This window comes from Lycium ferocissimum, chromosome 5, assembly GCF_029784015.1.
Source record: "Lycium ferocissimum isolate CSIRO_LF1 chromosome 5, AGI_CSIRO_Lferr_CH_V1, whole genome shotgun sequence".
NCBI lineage: Eukaryota > Viridiplantae > Streptophyta > Magnoliopsida > Solanales > Solanaceae > Lycium > Lycium ferocissimum.
The window spans coordinates 8624544-8642423 of record NC_081346.1 but is presented as its reverse complement, the minus strand read 5'-3'; the positions used below and the strand labels follow the sequence as shown (position 1 = coordinate 8642423).

Genomic DNA, 17880 nt, shown 5'->3' with positions numbered 1-17880 from the left:
TCGAGCTAGAGGAAGGTGCATTAGAAAAGAATGTGACACTTCTCTCATTGCAATTAACATTGTCATGACTTGTGACGGGTTTTTTCAACCATTTTGATTTCAGAGCAACGCGGGCAAAGTTGGTATTAAGTGACAAAAAATAGTCTAGTAACCTTACTGCATCAAACCGTAAGTTGAATGATCATTTGAGAAATTAATCTTTGATGATAAAATATAGTAGAATTTGTTGAATTTTGTATTCATCGAGTGACCTAAGCTACAACTTAAAACATAAAGGGCACAAGCGAAATTGATAAATATATAACTTGTTTTCTTATAATATTGGATAATTCTCACCTCTTAAACTTATAGTAGTTTTTAAAATTAAGTTAAATTCAAGATTCATTTTCTTAAATTGTAGCCGTGTACCCTTTGGATTTCGATAGTAAATTGTTGTTATGCGCGTATTTAGATTGACTAGCACTCGGTCTTGTGTCTCTTTCGCTGCTAACAGACAAGTTCCTGGACACTTTACTAATTGAAATTAAAACAGTACATGTGTTCCTTATAATATTAAAAAGCTCTTTTAACCAATTGAAGAAAGGGACTCGTAAATATACGTTTGAGTGTGTTTGATAGTGACTTAAAGCAAGTAGAGGATAATGAACACAACTTTTTGCTTTTTTCTTTTATGGCCCTCAAAAAAGATTAGAGGTTTGTAGTTGATAAATATAAAGTAAAACCTCTCACTTTATTAGGAGCCTTTAGCTTAATGCGGCAAATATACCTACTCACGACTATCATCTCTTTTTGCTGTAGTCAAAAAGTGGACGCCTTGTTTCTTAACCAGGTTGTTTTCTTAGTGTAATGAGGCTTCTTAAAGTTCCGTACCACACGTGTTCATTGAAATATATGAATAGCTGCTTACTTTGTTTGATCCAAGATACTACAACAATCTACCTTGTGTTCTTGTAATATAGAAGTTACAGATTTGACAAAGCTCGTGAGCTCGTAGCTTTCGACTGGACTTATATTTTTAATACTATACATATTAGGAGTATCTAATAGCAGAGGGTCAAATTTATATTTCAAGTATGGTTTATAGTTTAAATTTTCCGAATCAAAGTTTGGGATCAAATTCATAAGCAGAGATAGTTGATAAATTCTATATATGATGAAACATCAACTCCACAACACAAAAAAATTGCCCATCGGATCCACGCAGCCATTTCCGTAAATCCCAACCCCAATTATTTTAACGCAGAATCATAACCCGTTTCCCCATCCCATAAAAAATCATACAAGCCTGGTTCATTTTATTTTAGAAAGAGAGGAAATCACCCCCTTTACAGTAACATACTAAGAAGGATTTGGAACTCCAGCGAATCTAATTTCTTGGAGGTTAGATTCTCACTAGATATGGTACAGAAAAGGACAATGCCAAACAAATAAATAAATAAATAAATATATTTGCATTAAAACTTGCTTAGACAATGCCATGATCAATGATAGACAAAATCAGCCACTTTCATATCCTAATCTCCTATCGATTTTCATCAACATTGCAGCACATACGAAAGGTATCATTCTCCAAGTAAATGTGAAAAGTAAAATGAAGGAAACACTATCCTAGCACAAAATAAACAAGGACTTCAAGAGTATTAAGGAGTAATTTACACTAATTCTACAGTCGCTCAATGCAAGAAAGCCCAGTAAGGCAGTAACAATCAGAATCTCTTGTAGTTAGTCAAAGGTAAAAGCAACCCTTTAATATTTGAAATTAAAGTGCAATATAAAGCAAGTTTTTTTGATTGAACAACACCACTTGTGACTTCTCATGATTTATTAGTCAGAGCATAGAAACCACCCTTTTAAGTTTGCTGCCAAATGCATGGAGTTAGTATTGCATTGCATGATACGGAGGTACTATTACTACACCTAAAAGAGCAGCTTAACCCAATTTTTAGTGCAAACATGGCATGATACAGAAACACCATAACACCAGTAGCATAGCACAGTGACATAGAAACAGTTAAGAGAATTGGGATGGGGAAAGCAGTTCTTGGTTAAAATAATTAAGCGTTCTGAGGCATTCGTGGAACTGCGTGAATCTAACGTTGTTTTGTAGTCAAATCGCATTTCCATCCATAGTAGAAGAAATTGCTCAATCTCCTAACTTTTATGCAAATTTGATCCCAAAGTTTGAAGGAGGCGAATATTTAAACTAAAAATCATACTTGGAGGGTAAATTTGACGTTGCCCTATTAATTATGTTTCTAACGAGAATTATAATGTCTAGATTCTGAATTCATGTGGAGCGAAAAAATCCTTTCTTGCTGAAGTGTATATTAATGATCTCACATATACAAGTGCAATAAGTGACGGTAAATCTAACCAATTATAGAAAAGCCAAGTTCAGTTATCGTTTGAGGGGTGTTAAGCCAAAATTGTACCGTATGATAAAAAGTTAATAAGAGGTGCAAACAAACGTCATCGTGATTTAACCTGCAAATGCGATTTATGGCACTATGCGTAAGGAATCAATTGTCAGGAAGATTCATGCAGACATAACGTGGAGCTGAAAATCCTCACGAAGACGGCCATAGTTAGCTTTATATATCCCCTAACCATTGCGAGCCATCTCAGCAAGTATACTCCACGGGGACACACCGACGGTAACAATGAAATATGAATAAACAGAGAGATAGAAAGGAGTAAAGCTTAATACATTACCACCCCTTAAACTCACAAGATTTTTTTTATTTGACAACTCAAATTATGATCTGTTTTAATTGATCATCCTAACACACGATAAAGTATTTATATTAGATATTTTTTTTGTTTAAATTTTGAAAAAAAATTAGCATGTTCTCAAACATCTACCATGGGTTGTTAAAGTTAAACTAGCATAAAATATATAAATCTATTTTAATTATCTGCACATGAGCCTCGAATTAGAGAACTCCTGAGATTTTATGTCTTATTAAGGCGAATGTCCATAATCAAAGGAAAGTGACTTATTTTAAGTACGTGGTTAACTTATCTACGTAATGAATACTTGAGAAACGAGCAAAAAATTTCAAACTTTGAATCGAAAGTGTCTTAAAAAACGCTTTATCACGTGTTTAATTGAAACAAATCATAATTCGCGTGTTTAGACGAAATTCTTGACAAGTTCAAGGGCCGTAAATGTATTAAGCCAAGAAATAAACAATTTTTTTTTTTTTTTAAAAGTAAACAACTAAAAGCAGTTCCACTCCTACCAAACAAAAGCACTTCCATTATTTTCCTACTTTTTTCCTTTTCCTCTCTAAATAAATAAAGCGCAAACTCTTCCCGGGGAAACTCAAAAAATGGAGAAATCGAATTCCATTTCCAACTCCAACTCCAATCATCACTACCCGAATTTCCAGAAACAAAAAAGCCACAGATCAATGTCTGAGGACTCATTCCACTCCCCTCTCCGCTCACCTTTTCCTTTCGATGAACCTGGCAATAATCACCGCCCAACAACAACAACAACAACAACCAAGTCTCTCTCTTCAAAGGGCTCCATTGTTTCAGTCGACTACTCACCACGTAGAGATCCACATACTCCCAAACCGGAAAACACAAACAAAGATCAGCTGTATTTTAATAGGGGTGGCTGTTAGGGAGGATGTAGTAGCTACTACTAAGGTGCGAACACCGGTTCGTGGTGGTGCTGACGTGGAAAGTGGTGAGGAGAGCTCGCCTGTGAGGACTGGGCGTACGAAGAGGGAATTGATGTTGACTAAGGCGGGCCTAGGGTTTAGGGTTTGTGAGTTTGCTTTGTGCTTGATTTCGTTCTCTGTTATGGCGGCTGATAAACTCAAGGTTGGAGTGGTGACTCTTTTGATCGATACACCGAGTACAGGTTGAGATTTTCTTTTCCTTATTTGCATATCAGTTGTAGTTGGAAGCTGCTTGGTAGTCTAATTTTCGGTTTAATATTGACCGTGATTTCGGGCATGGAGTCTTTAAGTCTTTTTAAATAAAATTTACATATTTGGAAACTACGCAAAATGTACTATAAGTTGCAATAATTGACAATTCAAAAGATATATAAAAAATTACGGTCAAAGAAAGACTTTTTTGAATCTCGAAATTCGAAAGGTGTCACATAGTTGGGACGGAGGGAGTACTAATTTACTGATTTTAAAAAAGCTATTCACTCAGTGAATATTGTGAACAAGAATTTCATGCTAATGGTTATTTATTAGTTACAGCTTTAGTTCATGGACCTTCAGGCTTATTGCACCAAAAGTGCAAGTTTAGTGGGGAGAGTCAGGGCTATTTGTTGTTTTTATCTTTCTTCAAGTTATCATTACATGAAGCAATAGACAACCGGTTTGTATAACAGTATAAGTAGGCATTTCATTAGTTCTTAAACAGAAGAAAGTGATGATGTCCCTACGAAGCAGGGTGGCTCGGTTGGTTGAGAATGGGGCTTCCATGATAGAGGTCTCAGGTTCGAAACCCTTTGCCTACGACAGCAGGGGATTTGCCTTCCGCGTTAAGCTAATCGCACGGGGCTTGCCTAGTGCGGGTTATCTCTCCTGTGTGATTTAAGGGCTATTGCTGGCGCAGCGTGCAGGGTTTACCTTGTGCGCTGAAGGGTAGTGGCTGTAGATTCCCTTGTCATAAAAAAATAAAAAAAAGAGTGATGTCCCTACAACTATTCCACTACTTTATGTCACCAAAACTTACATTACTGACCTTGCATATATATTTCGATGTAGTGTGGCAGATCAGACTTACTTTCATCAAATTAAAACTCTGTATGCCTAATTTATTATAAATTTTCTGTTTTCAAAATAGGGCCGCTATACTTGGATTTTGCTTCATTTGATATGAGTATCCAATAATTAACAGTCAGATTTATGTCATGTAGCAGTTGGTTATTTGGAAATGTTGTGTCTTGTCATGTAACACCAGATTCTTCTTGTCATAAGTACCGAGGCGCTGATGGATTTTAGCTATAGACAGAATTTATTTATTTCTCTTTCAGCGGAAGAAATTATGTTATTTGTGGTTGATGCAAAGAGATTTGCTGTTCTTTCTTTCTTCAGTTGGCTTTTGGTGATATTGGATCTTTATATTATGTCACAGGTATTGTGTTGCTGTTAATATTATTGGATTTGTGTATTCTGGATTTCAAGCGTTTGATCTAATTTACAATCTGGCAAGTCGGAAACACTTTCTCTCTCACCACACTCGATATCGTTTTGATTTCTTGATGGATCAGGCAAGTAATAACTTTTGAACTTGTCTACTTTCGTAACACCTATTTCTAGTTTATTATTGGTTACTTGTGTTGGATGTTACTTTTTCATAGTGGCTGTTAAAATGCGGCTGGATAGGAGGGTGTAAGTCATGATGACTTCACTTTATTAAAGATCAAATAACTGCTAGTTTGGAGAAGTATGGTAATAATTGACCTTTTCAAATAGTCCAGCTTTTAGGAGCATCTTATTAGATCAGATTCCGCCAAAGTCCTTGTCTGTGGTTTATGCTGAAGAAAAAAACTTTTGATCTTAGGAGCTAACAGATAAGATTCAGCTCTTCTGAAGAAAATCTTTTCAATGCCTCATTTACAATTTACACTACCTCGTTCAGCACTTAAAGATCATGACCATGTGTGGTTGCACTAGTATGATATAGGATGGCAGAGGGGAATCCACCCTTTATCAGGGATAAGCGCTACAATGAATTTAAATTCATAGTATGCTGGTCATGCTAAAAATAGATGCTGGCGGGCTGAACGCGATAATTGAAAGAAACGGAGACAGTCATTTACTTTTTTTTTTTTCTTTCTTTGAGAGTCATCTACTATACTTCCTTACTTGTCGGAGGGCTGATGACCTATGCGCTTTGTACTAATTTTTGCTGGTCAATTTGATTGTTATCATGAGAGCTCTGCTGTATACTGAAGTATGAAACTATCTTGATATGAATTGAGTATTATATATCAATGAATAAGCTTTACAGCACAAATCATTCCGTTCACGTCTTAATGATTAAAGCTTTCATTTTGAAGTGTGATTTCACACTGATTTAGATGAAATAGGTCTGCCTTCAGTCTCCAGGGGACGTTTTGACAATTATGTCTTATTACTCAAATTTGTATTAACCAAAAACTATATAAGTACTTTCAAATTAATGAATTTTTATGAAGTACTTAAAATTCAATGACCCGTCATGCTTTGGGGGCACAAGTTTCAGTATTTAAACTTTGCTTTGTCCTTTTAGCAAATTATACTACTTAATAGAGTGATACCTAGAAGCATCAGATGTGATAATTTTCTTAATTTGCTTTATTAAATTTGATGACCCTCTTAATTTGTTAATGACATCCTGCTTCATTTTCCTGTTCTTCGTTTTAAATCCAACACAACATAGAACGTGTTTATCCTTGGGAGTTGTAAACGTCTGACAATGTTCCTGAACATGTTATTTGAAAGACATCAAACATGGTATCAAATCTTTCTTTGTTTACTTTGTTGAGTTTCAAAATTTCATATATGTTTGGTAAACCCTGTATCACGTGTGAAAGGTATTTCCTAGCAATTAGCATACACGCCAGCTTACAAAATTATACTCATCTTCGTATTTCCACAGGGAGAAACCTTGTTAGGAGATGTTGGGTTGTAGCATGTTTACGCATGTTGTGGTTCTCGGGACAGGAATGTAGTTTTTGAACAATTTTAATACTAATGGAAAAACTAGCAGAGTCCAAGCTGTAACTTCATGTATGAAAGAGAATGGAATACATATGCTGACCCTCCTAGAATAGTAGAATATGCACTTAGCCTTCAGAAATTCTTACTCAGTTCATAGTGGTAATTGGAAAACTGTTTTAAACCATGTTCATAACTCTGTTTCGCACTGTTCCCGTTGTTTTTATGTATGATTTGCTCTTAATAATTTTGCTTTTGCATGTACCTGTGCAGATATTGGCTTATCTGATTATGTCAGCATCTTCTTCAGCTGCAACAAGGGCATATGACTGGATATTAAATTGGGGAAAAGATGAGTTTACAGAGATGGCATCTGCATCTATAGGGGTGTCTTTCCTGGCTTTTATAGCCTTTGCCTTTAGCTCTCTCATTTCTGGTTACAACCTCTGTAACCGAAATGCCGTTGTGACCCAGCAATGAGTTTGTATCCATTTATTCGATGAGTATATTTGAGAATCGCCACATAAAATCTTGTTTCTAGCTTGACAGCTGTATAGAAGTAACGAATAGAAATTCAACCATGTAACTTTTCCTTCCTACTACAGATAAGTAAGATGTGCAAATGTAGTTAGCTGAGGTCTTCTGGAGTATGTATAAAATGTGAGGGAGCCCAAGAAATGACCCAGAACCCAATGGCGATTAGCTAGAAGGTCGTATTTCGATGTCTTTTTTTTTTTTTTTTTTTTTTGGTGTTACTAAAATTAGATTCATAGTTAACTTCAATATGTCTGACAAAGAATGAGAAGCTGATCATATTTTCGTATTCACTATTCAGAGTTTTGAAAGGAACAAACGGGTATCTATATTTGCCAGTCGTGTCTCGATTAGCTAATGTGTTCCTTGAATATACGGTTAAAAAACATTGCATTGTCTGGTCAAAACCTTTTTTTTTTTTTTTTAAATTTTGTTTTAGTTTGAGTTGTTGTAACATAAGAAATAATGGCAGGCATAAAGTTAGTGACCTTTTTATTAGGTCTATGATTAGTTCAATGAATTTGAAGGAATCAACAGGTTGATAGTCACGTATTATTCCCAAAGAACAAGATTGCTCGCTTTTACGAAACGTATTTGAATCCAAAATATGGTCCATGCAACATTTTTATGATTTTGTTTATGACAAATTAATGCGACTTAGCAGGAAAGAGTTCTTGCCTCCTTTGACACTGGTCCTGTAACGAGTGAAAAGTACCTTGTACAATTTTTCATTTCCATTTCATCGTGATCTTATATATAAAAAGAACAATAGACCTTGATCAATCAAAACAAATGATGGCAAGTCAAGAACATTTTTATTCCCACATAAAATAGTGAATGTATGGATCCATAATGGATCGTGTCCTTCAAGTCACACATTGCTTTCTACAACATCATTTTAAACAAAGCTTTAACATATAACATTCCTCTAAGATCGATATGGAGTTGATTTTAATTAGAGAAAATTACGCCCTATGTTAATTAGGATAACAATGTTATCAAAATTGACCCATAATTTCAAATCTTACAAAAAATAATCCACTCTCCTCCTCCTCTCTCTCTCTCTCTCTCTCTCTCTCTCTCTCTCTCTCGCAACCTCTGACCACCACTATGTCGCTGGCAAACAACCATTGACGGCGAATGAGAACCACTGGTGGCGCTGGGTTTGGTCCAAGTTGTTTGGTGGGAGATGGAGCAGCGGCGGCATTGTGGTTGTTGCACAACGGAGCTCTGATGATGAGTTCCGGCGAGAAATCTCGGGTCGCGCCGATAGTAGGTAAGTCGGCGAGGTGGAGAAACCGACAGGTGCAGGGGTAGTGGGTGTATAATATCATATATCGGTGTATACACACATCTTATACACTATTATGAATGTTTGTACACCCATATACATAATATAATTAATCCAGATTTATGTTTTATACCTACTTATATAATATAGCATAATTGTGTATAAATGTGTAACGTGCGTATTTTCGCGTATAAACTTATACAATTATATTTTTTAGTGTATATACCTACACATTATACACCTTTAAATGCCTATATACATAATGTTCCTGTCTTTTATATAGAAGTGTATAGCGTTGTATAAAAGTGTTTTTGGGCTAAAGCTGAGCAATGTAAGTTTTAGGCTATTTTTCTGAAATGTTAGTGAGCAATATGTACATTTCTGAAATTTCCCCTTTTAATTATGGAATGATGAATAATCGTTGGTGGGTATTGATAAGTATTACTATATATATTGCTAGTGTAATTGGATTACTTAAGATGTTTAACTGGTTTAGTGACCACTTTAAATAGTTACTACTACTACTGTGTATTTCGGCCCTCCTCGATTCGTCAAAATGGCACTGTATCGCCGCCTTTCTCAGACTCGCCATGTCTTCCATCGTCACTGTATCACTGCTCTTTACCCCTCCGCCCACCTAACTAACCCTAGCCCCATTGCTCTTCATTCTCATTTAATCAACAGCCCCTTTCAATTCTCTTCATCTAATGATGATCATTACACTCACACCCTTAATTCTATAAAATCATTCACATTTTACTCCCCACATTCTTCAAGAATTGAACTTTCAGGGTTTCACTTTTCAACCTTAGCTAATTCAGAAGAAAAGAAGAAGAAGAAGAATGAGCAACAAAAGGCAAAGCCTTCTTGGATTGATACTTATTTGCCTCAAAGAATTAGACCCTATGCACATCTTGCCCGACTTGATAAGCCTATTGGCACTTGGTTACTTGCTTGGCCTTGCATGTGGTAACTCCTTTATACTCTTTTGATCCTTGTGTTTTGTTTGTTTGTTTTTCATTTTTATACTTTTAAGGATTTAATAATACCCGAGTATTCTCCTTAATGGTAGTATTAGTTAGTAATCGCTTAGTTTTTCTCTTCAAGGTGTAATACTATCTGGTGCTTCAGTTGCTTTTATCTTGCTATTTTGTTGTCATATTTTTCTTGATATCATGCTTCAACTCCTTTTCTATTCGATTGAGCCGAGGGTCTATCGGAAACAGCTTCTCTACCCTACAAAGGTAGGAGTAAGGTCTGCGTACATCCTACCCTCCCCAGACTCCACTTGTGGAGTAGACTGGGTTGTTGTTGTTGTTGTTTTCATTGTTTTACTTTTTCAAGGATATATATGTAGGTCGATTGCTTTGGCTGCTCCACCAGGGAGCCTACCTGATGTGAAGATGATGACATTATTTGGTTGCGGGGCTTTTCTTTTGCGAGGTGCTGGATGTACAGTTAATGATCTTCTTGATCGCGATATTGATACTAAGGTGATTGTGCTTTCCCTTTTACTGTTAGTAGAATTTTGTATACTTCCCTTTCAAAAAATTGTTTCTTGCTCCTTTTCCAATTTATTTGTTGGCTAATTGATGTGGTAAACCCCAAGTGATTGCTTTAAGTATTTGTTAGTTCCATAAAAAAGGAAATTCACCAACTCATTATGACTTGGCTCTCAACACTTGGTAGGAAAGTTTGCTCTCTTTCTCAACCCTCTTGGATAATACTCCATCTGTTTCAATTTATGTGAACCTATTTCCTTTTTAGTCCGTGTCAAAATGAATGGCCTCTTTCCTAATTTGGAAACAAATTCACTCTATGAAGTGATTTACAGTCACACAAATATTCAAGACTTACTTTGAACCACAAGTTTCAAAAGTCTTCACTCTTTCTTAAATTTCGTGCCCAGTCAAATGAGTTAACATAAATTGAAACGGAGGGAGTAATATAAAAGGAGTTAGAGAATCATTCTGCTCTATGGATAATTAGAATGCTTTGAGCAGGCGAGTGGTTTTCCATAGATATTGCCTAAGTAGGTAAAAGCTGGACCTCAAGGGAGAATTTTGGTTACTGACTGAAGGTGATGTCTCCTGCTACTTCCTTCTGCACTGTCTTGTTCATGATCATGAGTGACAGAGAGAGAGGAGACGGAATTAATGGGAGGGACAAAATGCTAGTCTTTCCCCTCATTATGACGTTTCATTGCAAGATGGGTGCTGCTTTTATTAGTTTCACTTGCTTCTTCTGGGATCTTTACTGCTCGATTGGGTAGCAATGTGATACTCTTTAGTGCCATTGAAACTTAAAGTTGACACCTTATGTCTGTTTTGTTTTCTCACTGTTGTTATCATCCGTAATCTTTTCCAAATTTTTTAAAAAGTCCTTGACTGTTGAAATTTATATCTTATATTGGTTTAATTCCTGACTCCTCCTAATATAATCCTTTCTTTCCAATCTTGTGAAAGCTGGTCTACCTTTGAGCTTTTGCATCACACGTTGGTCTTTTATTCTGCTTTGTAGTGCATTTGAGAGCTTGAATGCAGTGCAGGTGGAAAGAACAAGGTCGAGGCCAGTCGCTAGTGGTGTCTTGACACCCTTTCAGGGGCTCACTTTTCTTGGGTTCCAATTGCTACTAGGTCTTGGGATTCTTTTGCAATTAAACAATTATAGGTTTGTCTTATTTTCTTCTTGACATAATTTTGTTCTTTCTCAGACTTTCCCCTTGCAGAGAAAGCATTTTGCTTAATCTATTTCAGAGTGATTTGATTGATTGGTTCATTCTAGTTGATTAGCTGACCTAGGGAATGGCTATCTGTTCATCTCCTGGTTTATAGAGAGATTAGCATAGTTCCCTTCGCAAGTATGAAATCAGAAAAATGTATATGTTATATGCTACTTTGTGGATCTGACGAATATTATCTCGCTGGACAGCTGTTTCTCTAATCACGCTATTCATTTTGCTGAGCAAGTCAAAAAAAAAAAACTTAAGAGTATTAGCATATAAATTTGTTGTGTCTGATAATGTGGCAACCTATTCCCTTCTCTAGAAGAAGGATCAGTGTGTCTATCGTAAAGACTCCAACTATTATGACCGAATATAGTTAACACATAGATTGTTGACATTTCTCTTCTTTTTTCCATTTTATCATTTTTTTTTTTTTTGAGAATGGTAATGTTCTTTTTTCCATTTTTATCATTTTCGGCACCATTCTCAAGACCTGCCCCCTCCCAGCCTGAAAAACTCAATTCTTTGTTGAATTCTTACTTTGAACTTCAATTTTTACGTCAATCCATTAATGAGATTTTGTTCTTGGTAAGATAGGTACGGAAAGTGTAGTAATTTTCACGGAAATGTTGTAATTTTACAAGTTATAGACATATGGGACTAAAGACAGCACATTTGTTGGAATCCCCATTTGAATTACATATGGTTTTGTCACTTTTTGTTACTATGCTTAAAATTTTCACGGACGGTTTATTTTTAATTTACGAATATTTTGGAGAACTAGATATTCGCTAGTGTCTTTGATTCTTTCTTGCATTTCAATGAAAAAAAGTTTTTTTTTTTTTTTTCCTTTTTTGTGACATTCTTACATTATTAATGATTCATCTCATATTCCTGCAGCCGCATTTTGGGAGCTTCTTCCTTGTTGCTGGTCTTCTCATACCCCCTCATGAAGAGGTTTACATTTTGGGTAATGTATCCGAATCTTCATGCTACATCTCTCAAAATCAGTATATATGTACTATCTCTCGCTCTCCCTGCCCTCAACTCCAAAGGATACAACCCTTCTCAGCTTCTGTGGATCTTTTGCCAACTGTTTGGTTTATGATGGGTGATATCTATATCTGTTGGTGCAGCCTCAAGCCTATCTTGGTCTAACTTTCAACTGGGGAGCTTTGTTAGGTTGGGCTGCTATTAGAGGAAGTATTGATCCTTCAGTTGTGCTTCCACTATATGTCTCGGGTGCGTTTTGGACGCTTGTATATGACACAATATATGCACATCAGGTACATATTGATCATTTGAAATTAGCTGCCATTATTTATACTATATTGAGTTTGAGACTTCTAGCAGAATAAATACTAACATGAATATAACATATTGGGATAATAATCATGCACACCATTTCGCCGTACTTGAATATATCCTGCTATTAACTTCCTGTAACCCTATCCAGAAAGATGGGGCCTCTTATTTACTCCCTCCGTTTCAATTTATGTGAACCTCTTCGGAGTACGAGGGTCAAACTTTATAACTTTGACCATAAATTTTGACATAGATTTTTCAAGTTTGTAAAAATATTACATGTTTAGAAACTACATAAAAGGTACTATAAGTCATGATATTATTCAAATAATTTAGAAAAGATATAAGGAAGACGTGGTCAAAGAACCACCTCATAGACTCCCCAAATAGTAATAGGTTCACATAAATTGAAACAGAGGGAGTACAAGTTTGCAACTTTACTCTCGATGCCTCACAATTTTTTTTTTTTGGATTGCTAATCCACTTGATAAATATTAACAGTCAAATTCTGAATTTTTTTTGGAAGTTATTACCAGACATCTGTGTGATTAGAGTGCAGTTTCAATCATGTAATTCTGGTCAACGCAGAGAGAACCAGAAATGCACTTATATGTATAATATACATACATTATATATACATGCATGACGTGTGTCTGTGTATGTGTATATATATGTGTATAAATACATATGAGAGAGATGTACTTCCCATAACTCCCATGTGGTTCTCTTTCAGTGTTTTCATCTTTTGAGGATTTGTGTTGGTTCCTCTGGTTTAATATTGGATCTTATGGCGCCCAAGGATATGGCCTAGTGCTCAATGAGGGGGAGGTGAACCATGCGGAGGCAAAAAAAAAAAAAAAAAAAAAAAAAAACTAGGTGATCTTCCCATCTGCGCCTGTCTTTGTAGTGGGCAGAGTTACCTAGTACCTATGCTGGTGGGAGGTAATAAATATTCGGTGGAATAATCAAGATACGTACGGCCCGGATGCCACCAATCATCAAAAGAGATACTACTTGACTTGTATATTATATTAGTAATTGTGCAAGGAAGTTTAAAGCAATGGTTCAAAAGATATTTTTGTCGGACAAATATCTCTGCGAAGTTTGAATTATGAATAGTTAAATGAATTTGAATTCTTAAAAATTGTAAAATGGTATAGAATAGTGTTGCCATTAGAGATTGGGTGTCTTGCAGAGAATCATATTCTTGTGAAAGTTCTATACTTTTGGTATAGATTGCTTGTTTATGTGATCCTGTTCCAAATCAATATAATTATTACGTTTTCAAAAGAATAAACTAATGGCGTGGTTTTTTACTTGTTTGGATTTTCCGACATTCCAAATGGAAAAAATTGTATGATAAATTCGAATTGAGGGAGTGGTTGTTTACTTGTTTGGATTTTCTTTAAGTAGCTTAATGGTGTTATTTAGGAAAAATCCTAGTGGTATCAGACTACATTTTGGAAAATCCTGTACTTGCTCATTTCCATGCATTATTAGGTAATAATAGCGTGAAGACCTGCCTTTGCCATAAAAAATAGACTTCACAAAATTGTTTAAATGAAGAAAAGACCCATGTTGATTGGGCCTTTTAGACTCTCAGGTTCTCAGTATCATAATTGCCTTGTGCCACAATTGATTGCAGCCCTCATAGCATGTTGCACATGTGTCTGAATGTTTACTTATATAGCATATGCACCAGTCTGGATTTGTGTTCCCTATTAAACTAGTATGAGATACTTAAAAAGTTCGTAATTTATGTGAAAGCAGCTCTTGTCAATATGTTACTAACTGTTCATCCAGGATAAAGAAGATGATCTCAAAGTGGGTGTCAAATCTACAGCCTTGAGATTTGGAGATTCCACAAAAGAATGGATCAGTGGGTTTGGATTAGCTTGCATCAGCAGTCTTGCTCTTTCTGGAGTTAATGCCAATATTGGTATCTATTTTCCTTCTCTAATTTATTTAGCTACGATGTTCTTGTGGACATCATTCTCTTGTTACTTATTTACCATAATTTGGTTTAATTTAATTTTTTATTTGTCTCTTTTCTGTTTGGAACAGGATGGCCATACTATGCCTTTTTGACAGCTGCTTCTGGCCAATTGGCTTGGCAAATTTGGACTGTTGACCTATCATCTCGTGCTGATTGCAACAGAAAGTATGTATCACATAGTAATTAGAGACATATTATTTGTCTAACTGGTTATTGCTAGTTGTCTGCTACCTTGAGCATGAAACCCCTGACATGCTGACAATTAATCAGTGGCAGAGTTACTTTTTAGCAAGTATCACAAGCATTTCACACTTAGCATGAGAGTATCTCTCTCTCTCTTTTTTTTTTTTTAATGACCGGGAAATTCGTCTGGAGCCGACCCTTTGGGCCAACCGCAACCTTTGAAGCTGGGGGATGATGGGCCCACCCCTCTACCCTTCTCCACTTAAATACTAGAATTAATTCGCTTGCCGCGGGGCTCGAACCTATAACCTTAGACACAAGTCCCTCAACCTTTGCCAATATTATAGCACCCAAAGCAGTTCAAATGCACCTATGAATTGTTTCATGTGACTGATAATGTTTAGTCTTCTAAACTCTCACTATTTGAATCTATTGTGCTTTGTATGTAGATTTGTTTCCAACAAATGGTTTGGTGCGTTTATCTTTGGGGGGATTCTATCTGGAAAACTATTGTGACAATAGTTACTGGTAACAGTGCCTTTTTCTTCTCTAACCTTTTGTTTGTTGTGAATCTCAATGCCATTGATTGGCTTCAGACTTCTTTCCCAAGAAAGTATTGAGAGTTATATGCTAAGTCATTTGGTTATAATTCTTCTGCAGATAAAAAACAAGTCTTACCAATTTAACCGGCTGGAGATGGTAAGTTATATTTATTCCTTTTTGGTTAAGTTGGAGCTTTTTGCCTTTTGGTTTGGTATTAGACTAGACTAAATGGAGATGATTACATCTGATTGTGTTACTAGTAGCACAAAGAGGATGAAATAAAAGAAGGTTGCATGAGGATGGTTTGATCATGTAGTACATAGACCTCTATTAGTAGCTGCGCAAAGAGGATGAAATAAAAGAAGTTGCATGAGGATGGTGTGGTCATCTACACGTAGACCTTCAAGCGCTTTCCATTTGTATTTGTGACACTATAATGATTGTAAGTGATAAAAGCGGATGAGGTAAATCTAAAAATTGTCTAAAAAAACCTACAATCTCATGGAATCTATAATGAAGAACGTGACACAACTAGAAGTAAAAGATACATTTAAGTAATATTAACTAATTGGGACTAAGACTTAGTCGTGTTGCTACACTTTTTAGGTCCAAGATTAGGAATAGTTTTGCTTAAATGATTTGTTGGTAAGTAGAATATGCATACTAACGTTGGAGAGCCCCTAATTTTGTCTTAGAAGACATTTCTTGAGATTGGTGCGAAACGAGTTTAGTGAAAACCTTGGAGGGTTCAAATCCCAGGAGAGATAAAAAGCCACGTGATTTCACCCAATCTCTGTAAGCCTTGGTGGGCATAGTCACCCCTTACCTGTGCTGGTGGGAGCTACTTGGTACCTGGTGAAATAATGAAGATCCTTGTAGCTTGCCCGGCCACCATCCCAAAATAACAAGAGAAAAAAAAGAAAAAAAATGAATTCAAATGGGATGGAACGTATATTGAAGATCCATGTAGCTCACCCTACTAGTCTGGGAATCATACGTGCTGATATGATATAAGAACGTACATGGGGTGACCTTATATCCTTTGAATAATTTAGCTGTTGTACAATAGACCCTTGTGGTCCGGCCCTTCCCCGGACCCCGCGCATAGCGGGAGCTAAGTGCACCGGGCTGCCCTTTTTTTATATTTTGTTTGGTTGAGTCACTGATATTACTTATTTTGAACTTTGTTCCGGTCTCTGAAACACTTTCCATGAAACAACATGCATTGTAATTTTGCTCCTTTCTTTTTGGGATGCATAGATCCAGTGATCCTTAGTTAAAGCGTTGCAAACTACTCCCTCCGGATCAAAAAGAGTGTCCACTTAGTCATTTTCACACCCCTTAAGAAAATACTAACTCCTAGGCAAAAATAGGTAATGACTAAACTACCCTAATTAAATAGGTATTGGAATTTGATCACCTAACACTTAATAAGGGCAATTTTTGAAGAATAAGGCTAATTGTTTCTTGATTTGGTAAGTGGACACTCTTTTTGAACCGAAAAAAAAAAGGGTAAGTGGACACTGTTTTTGATATGGAGGGAGTAACTGGATTTGTAGTCCTTGCTTCCGGATGCGATATCATGTCTCTGTCTAAACAATGAAATGTGTGTGCTTTAGAAGTGATATTATTATGATTACTCAGGCTTGCATCCCACACACACACACGCCAACCCCACCACAACACACACACACACACACACACACACAAAAAAAAACACAAACAATGTTTTTATTTGCGTTTGTTAATGATATACTGTCTTGCCAGGAATTCAGGTGACATTAGGTTTTCCTTTTTTTCTTCCCTTGCCCCGGATTAAGTGAACTTTCTTGGTTGTAAAAATGACTTTGTTGTACATGGATGTGGAGGGGTATGGAACCATGAGTTACAAAGGCAAGAACATCTTAGTAAATTGCATTTCTTCATGACTCATGCCATGGTGTGCGTTAGCACCACTCCACTTCTTGTAATCACTGTGAAGACATGTATTTTTGTCCCCGTGCCTAGTATCTAATTCAAATATTCTTTCACTAGTGTACCATGGGAGCTCAATCTTGGAGCTTGCAGCAAATCTCAAGCTGGATGCTCAAATAATTTGTTCCTTGCAGCATTCAAAGCTGTATTTGGGTTGATACGAGAAACATACGCAGGATTTGTGACCATCTTTTTGCATATATTTTTATTTATATGGTATAGATTTGTTTGGAGATATGGTAAAAAGCTAGGGGTGCACGCATACAACAATAACTACGACTCAGTCCCAAACATGTGTGCAGACATACCGGTTCTCTTTCTTTTTCTTTTACCTTAATAGTCTTATTGGGTATTTCCTCCGTGCCATCATGATAGAAGGCAGTAGATTATAGCTTTCTCTATGGAAGAATTAACCAGAGAGTTTACCAAGATATCTCTGTATACAGTAATATCAACATGCATTTGTTGGCAACTGTTGTTGTAGGTTCCCATTGGCCGATGTTGTTGTAGGTTCCGTTTGGCCATTGTCAGGGAATTTTCTTGCAGAAATGTTCATTGAAGGCTCCTGTGCTTTCTTTTCCTTTGTTTGAAGACGTATCATTTCCTTGTAATGTACTCTCTAAAATAGTTTGGGCAGCTTTTCAAGGAACTT

At 36.3% G+C, this 17880-nt stretch overlaps 1 protein-coding gene and 1 pseudogene across 3 annotated transcripts; both read left to right on the top strand.

Moving 5' to 3' along the window:
* The first annotated feature begins 3311 nt into the window (after positions 1-3311).
* Positions 3312-7223, top strand: LOC132055827 (CASP-like protein 4A3; annotated as a pseudogene).
* Positions 7224-9049: 1826 nt separating this feature from the next.
* Positions 9050-17880, top strand: LOC132055826 (4-hydroxybenzoate geranyltransferase 2). 3 transcript variants are annotated; one of them, XR_009414658.1, is made up of 10 exons: positions 9050-9471; positions 9860-9995; positions 11051-11172; positions 12128-12197; positions 12364-12513; positions 14336-14471; positions 14597-14693; positions 15161-15239; positions 15372-15410; positions 17294-17880. XR_009414658.1 is itself a non-coding variant. In XM_059447824.1 (8 exons), exons 1-8 carry the CDS (start codon positions 9059-9061, stop codon positions 15225-15227), a joined length of 1191 nt encoding a protein of 396 aa, XP_059303807.1. In that variant the 5' UTR covers positions 9050-9058; the 3' UTR covers positions 15228-15243. The 3 variants fall into 3 exon arrangements, 1 of the variants encoding a protein (XP_059303807.1); XR_009414657.1 differs by having other exon boundaries at positions 17289-17880; XM_059447824.1 differs by lacking the exons at positions 15372-15410; positions 17294-17880 and having other exon boundaries at positions 15161-15243.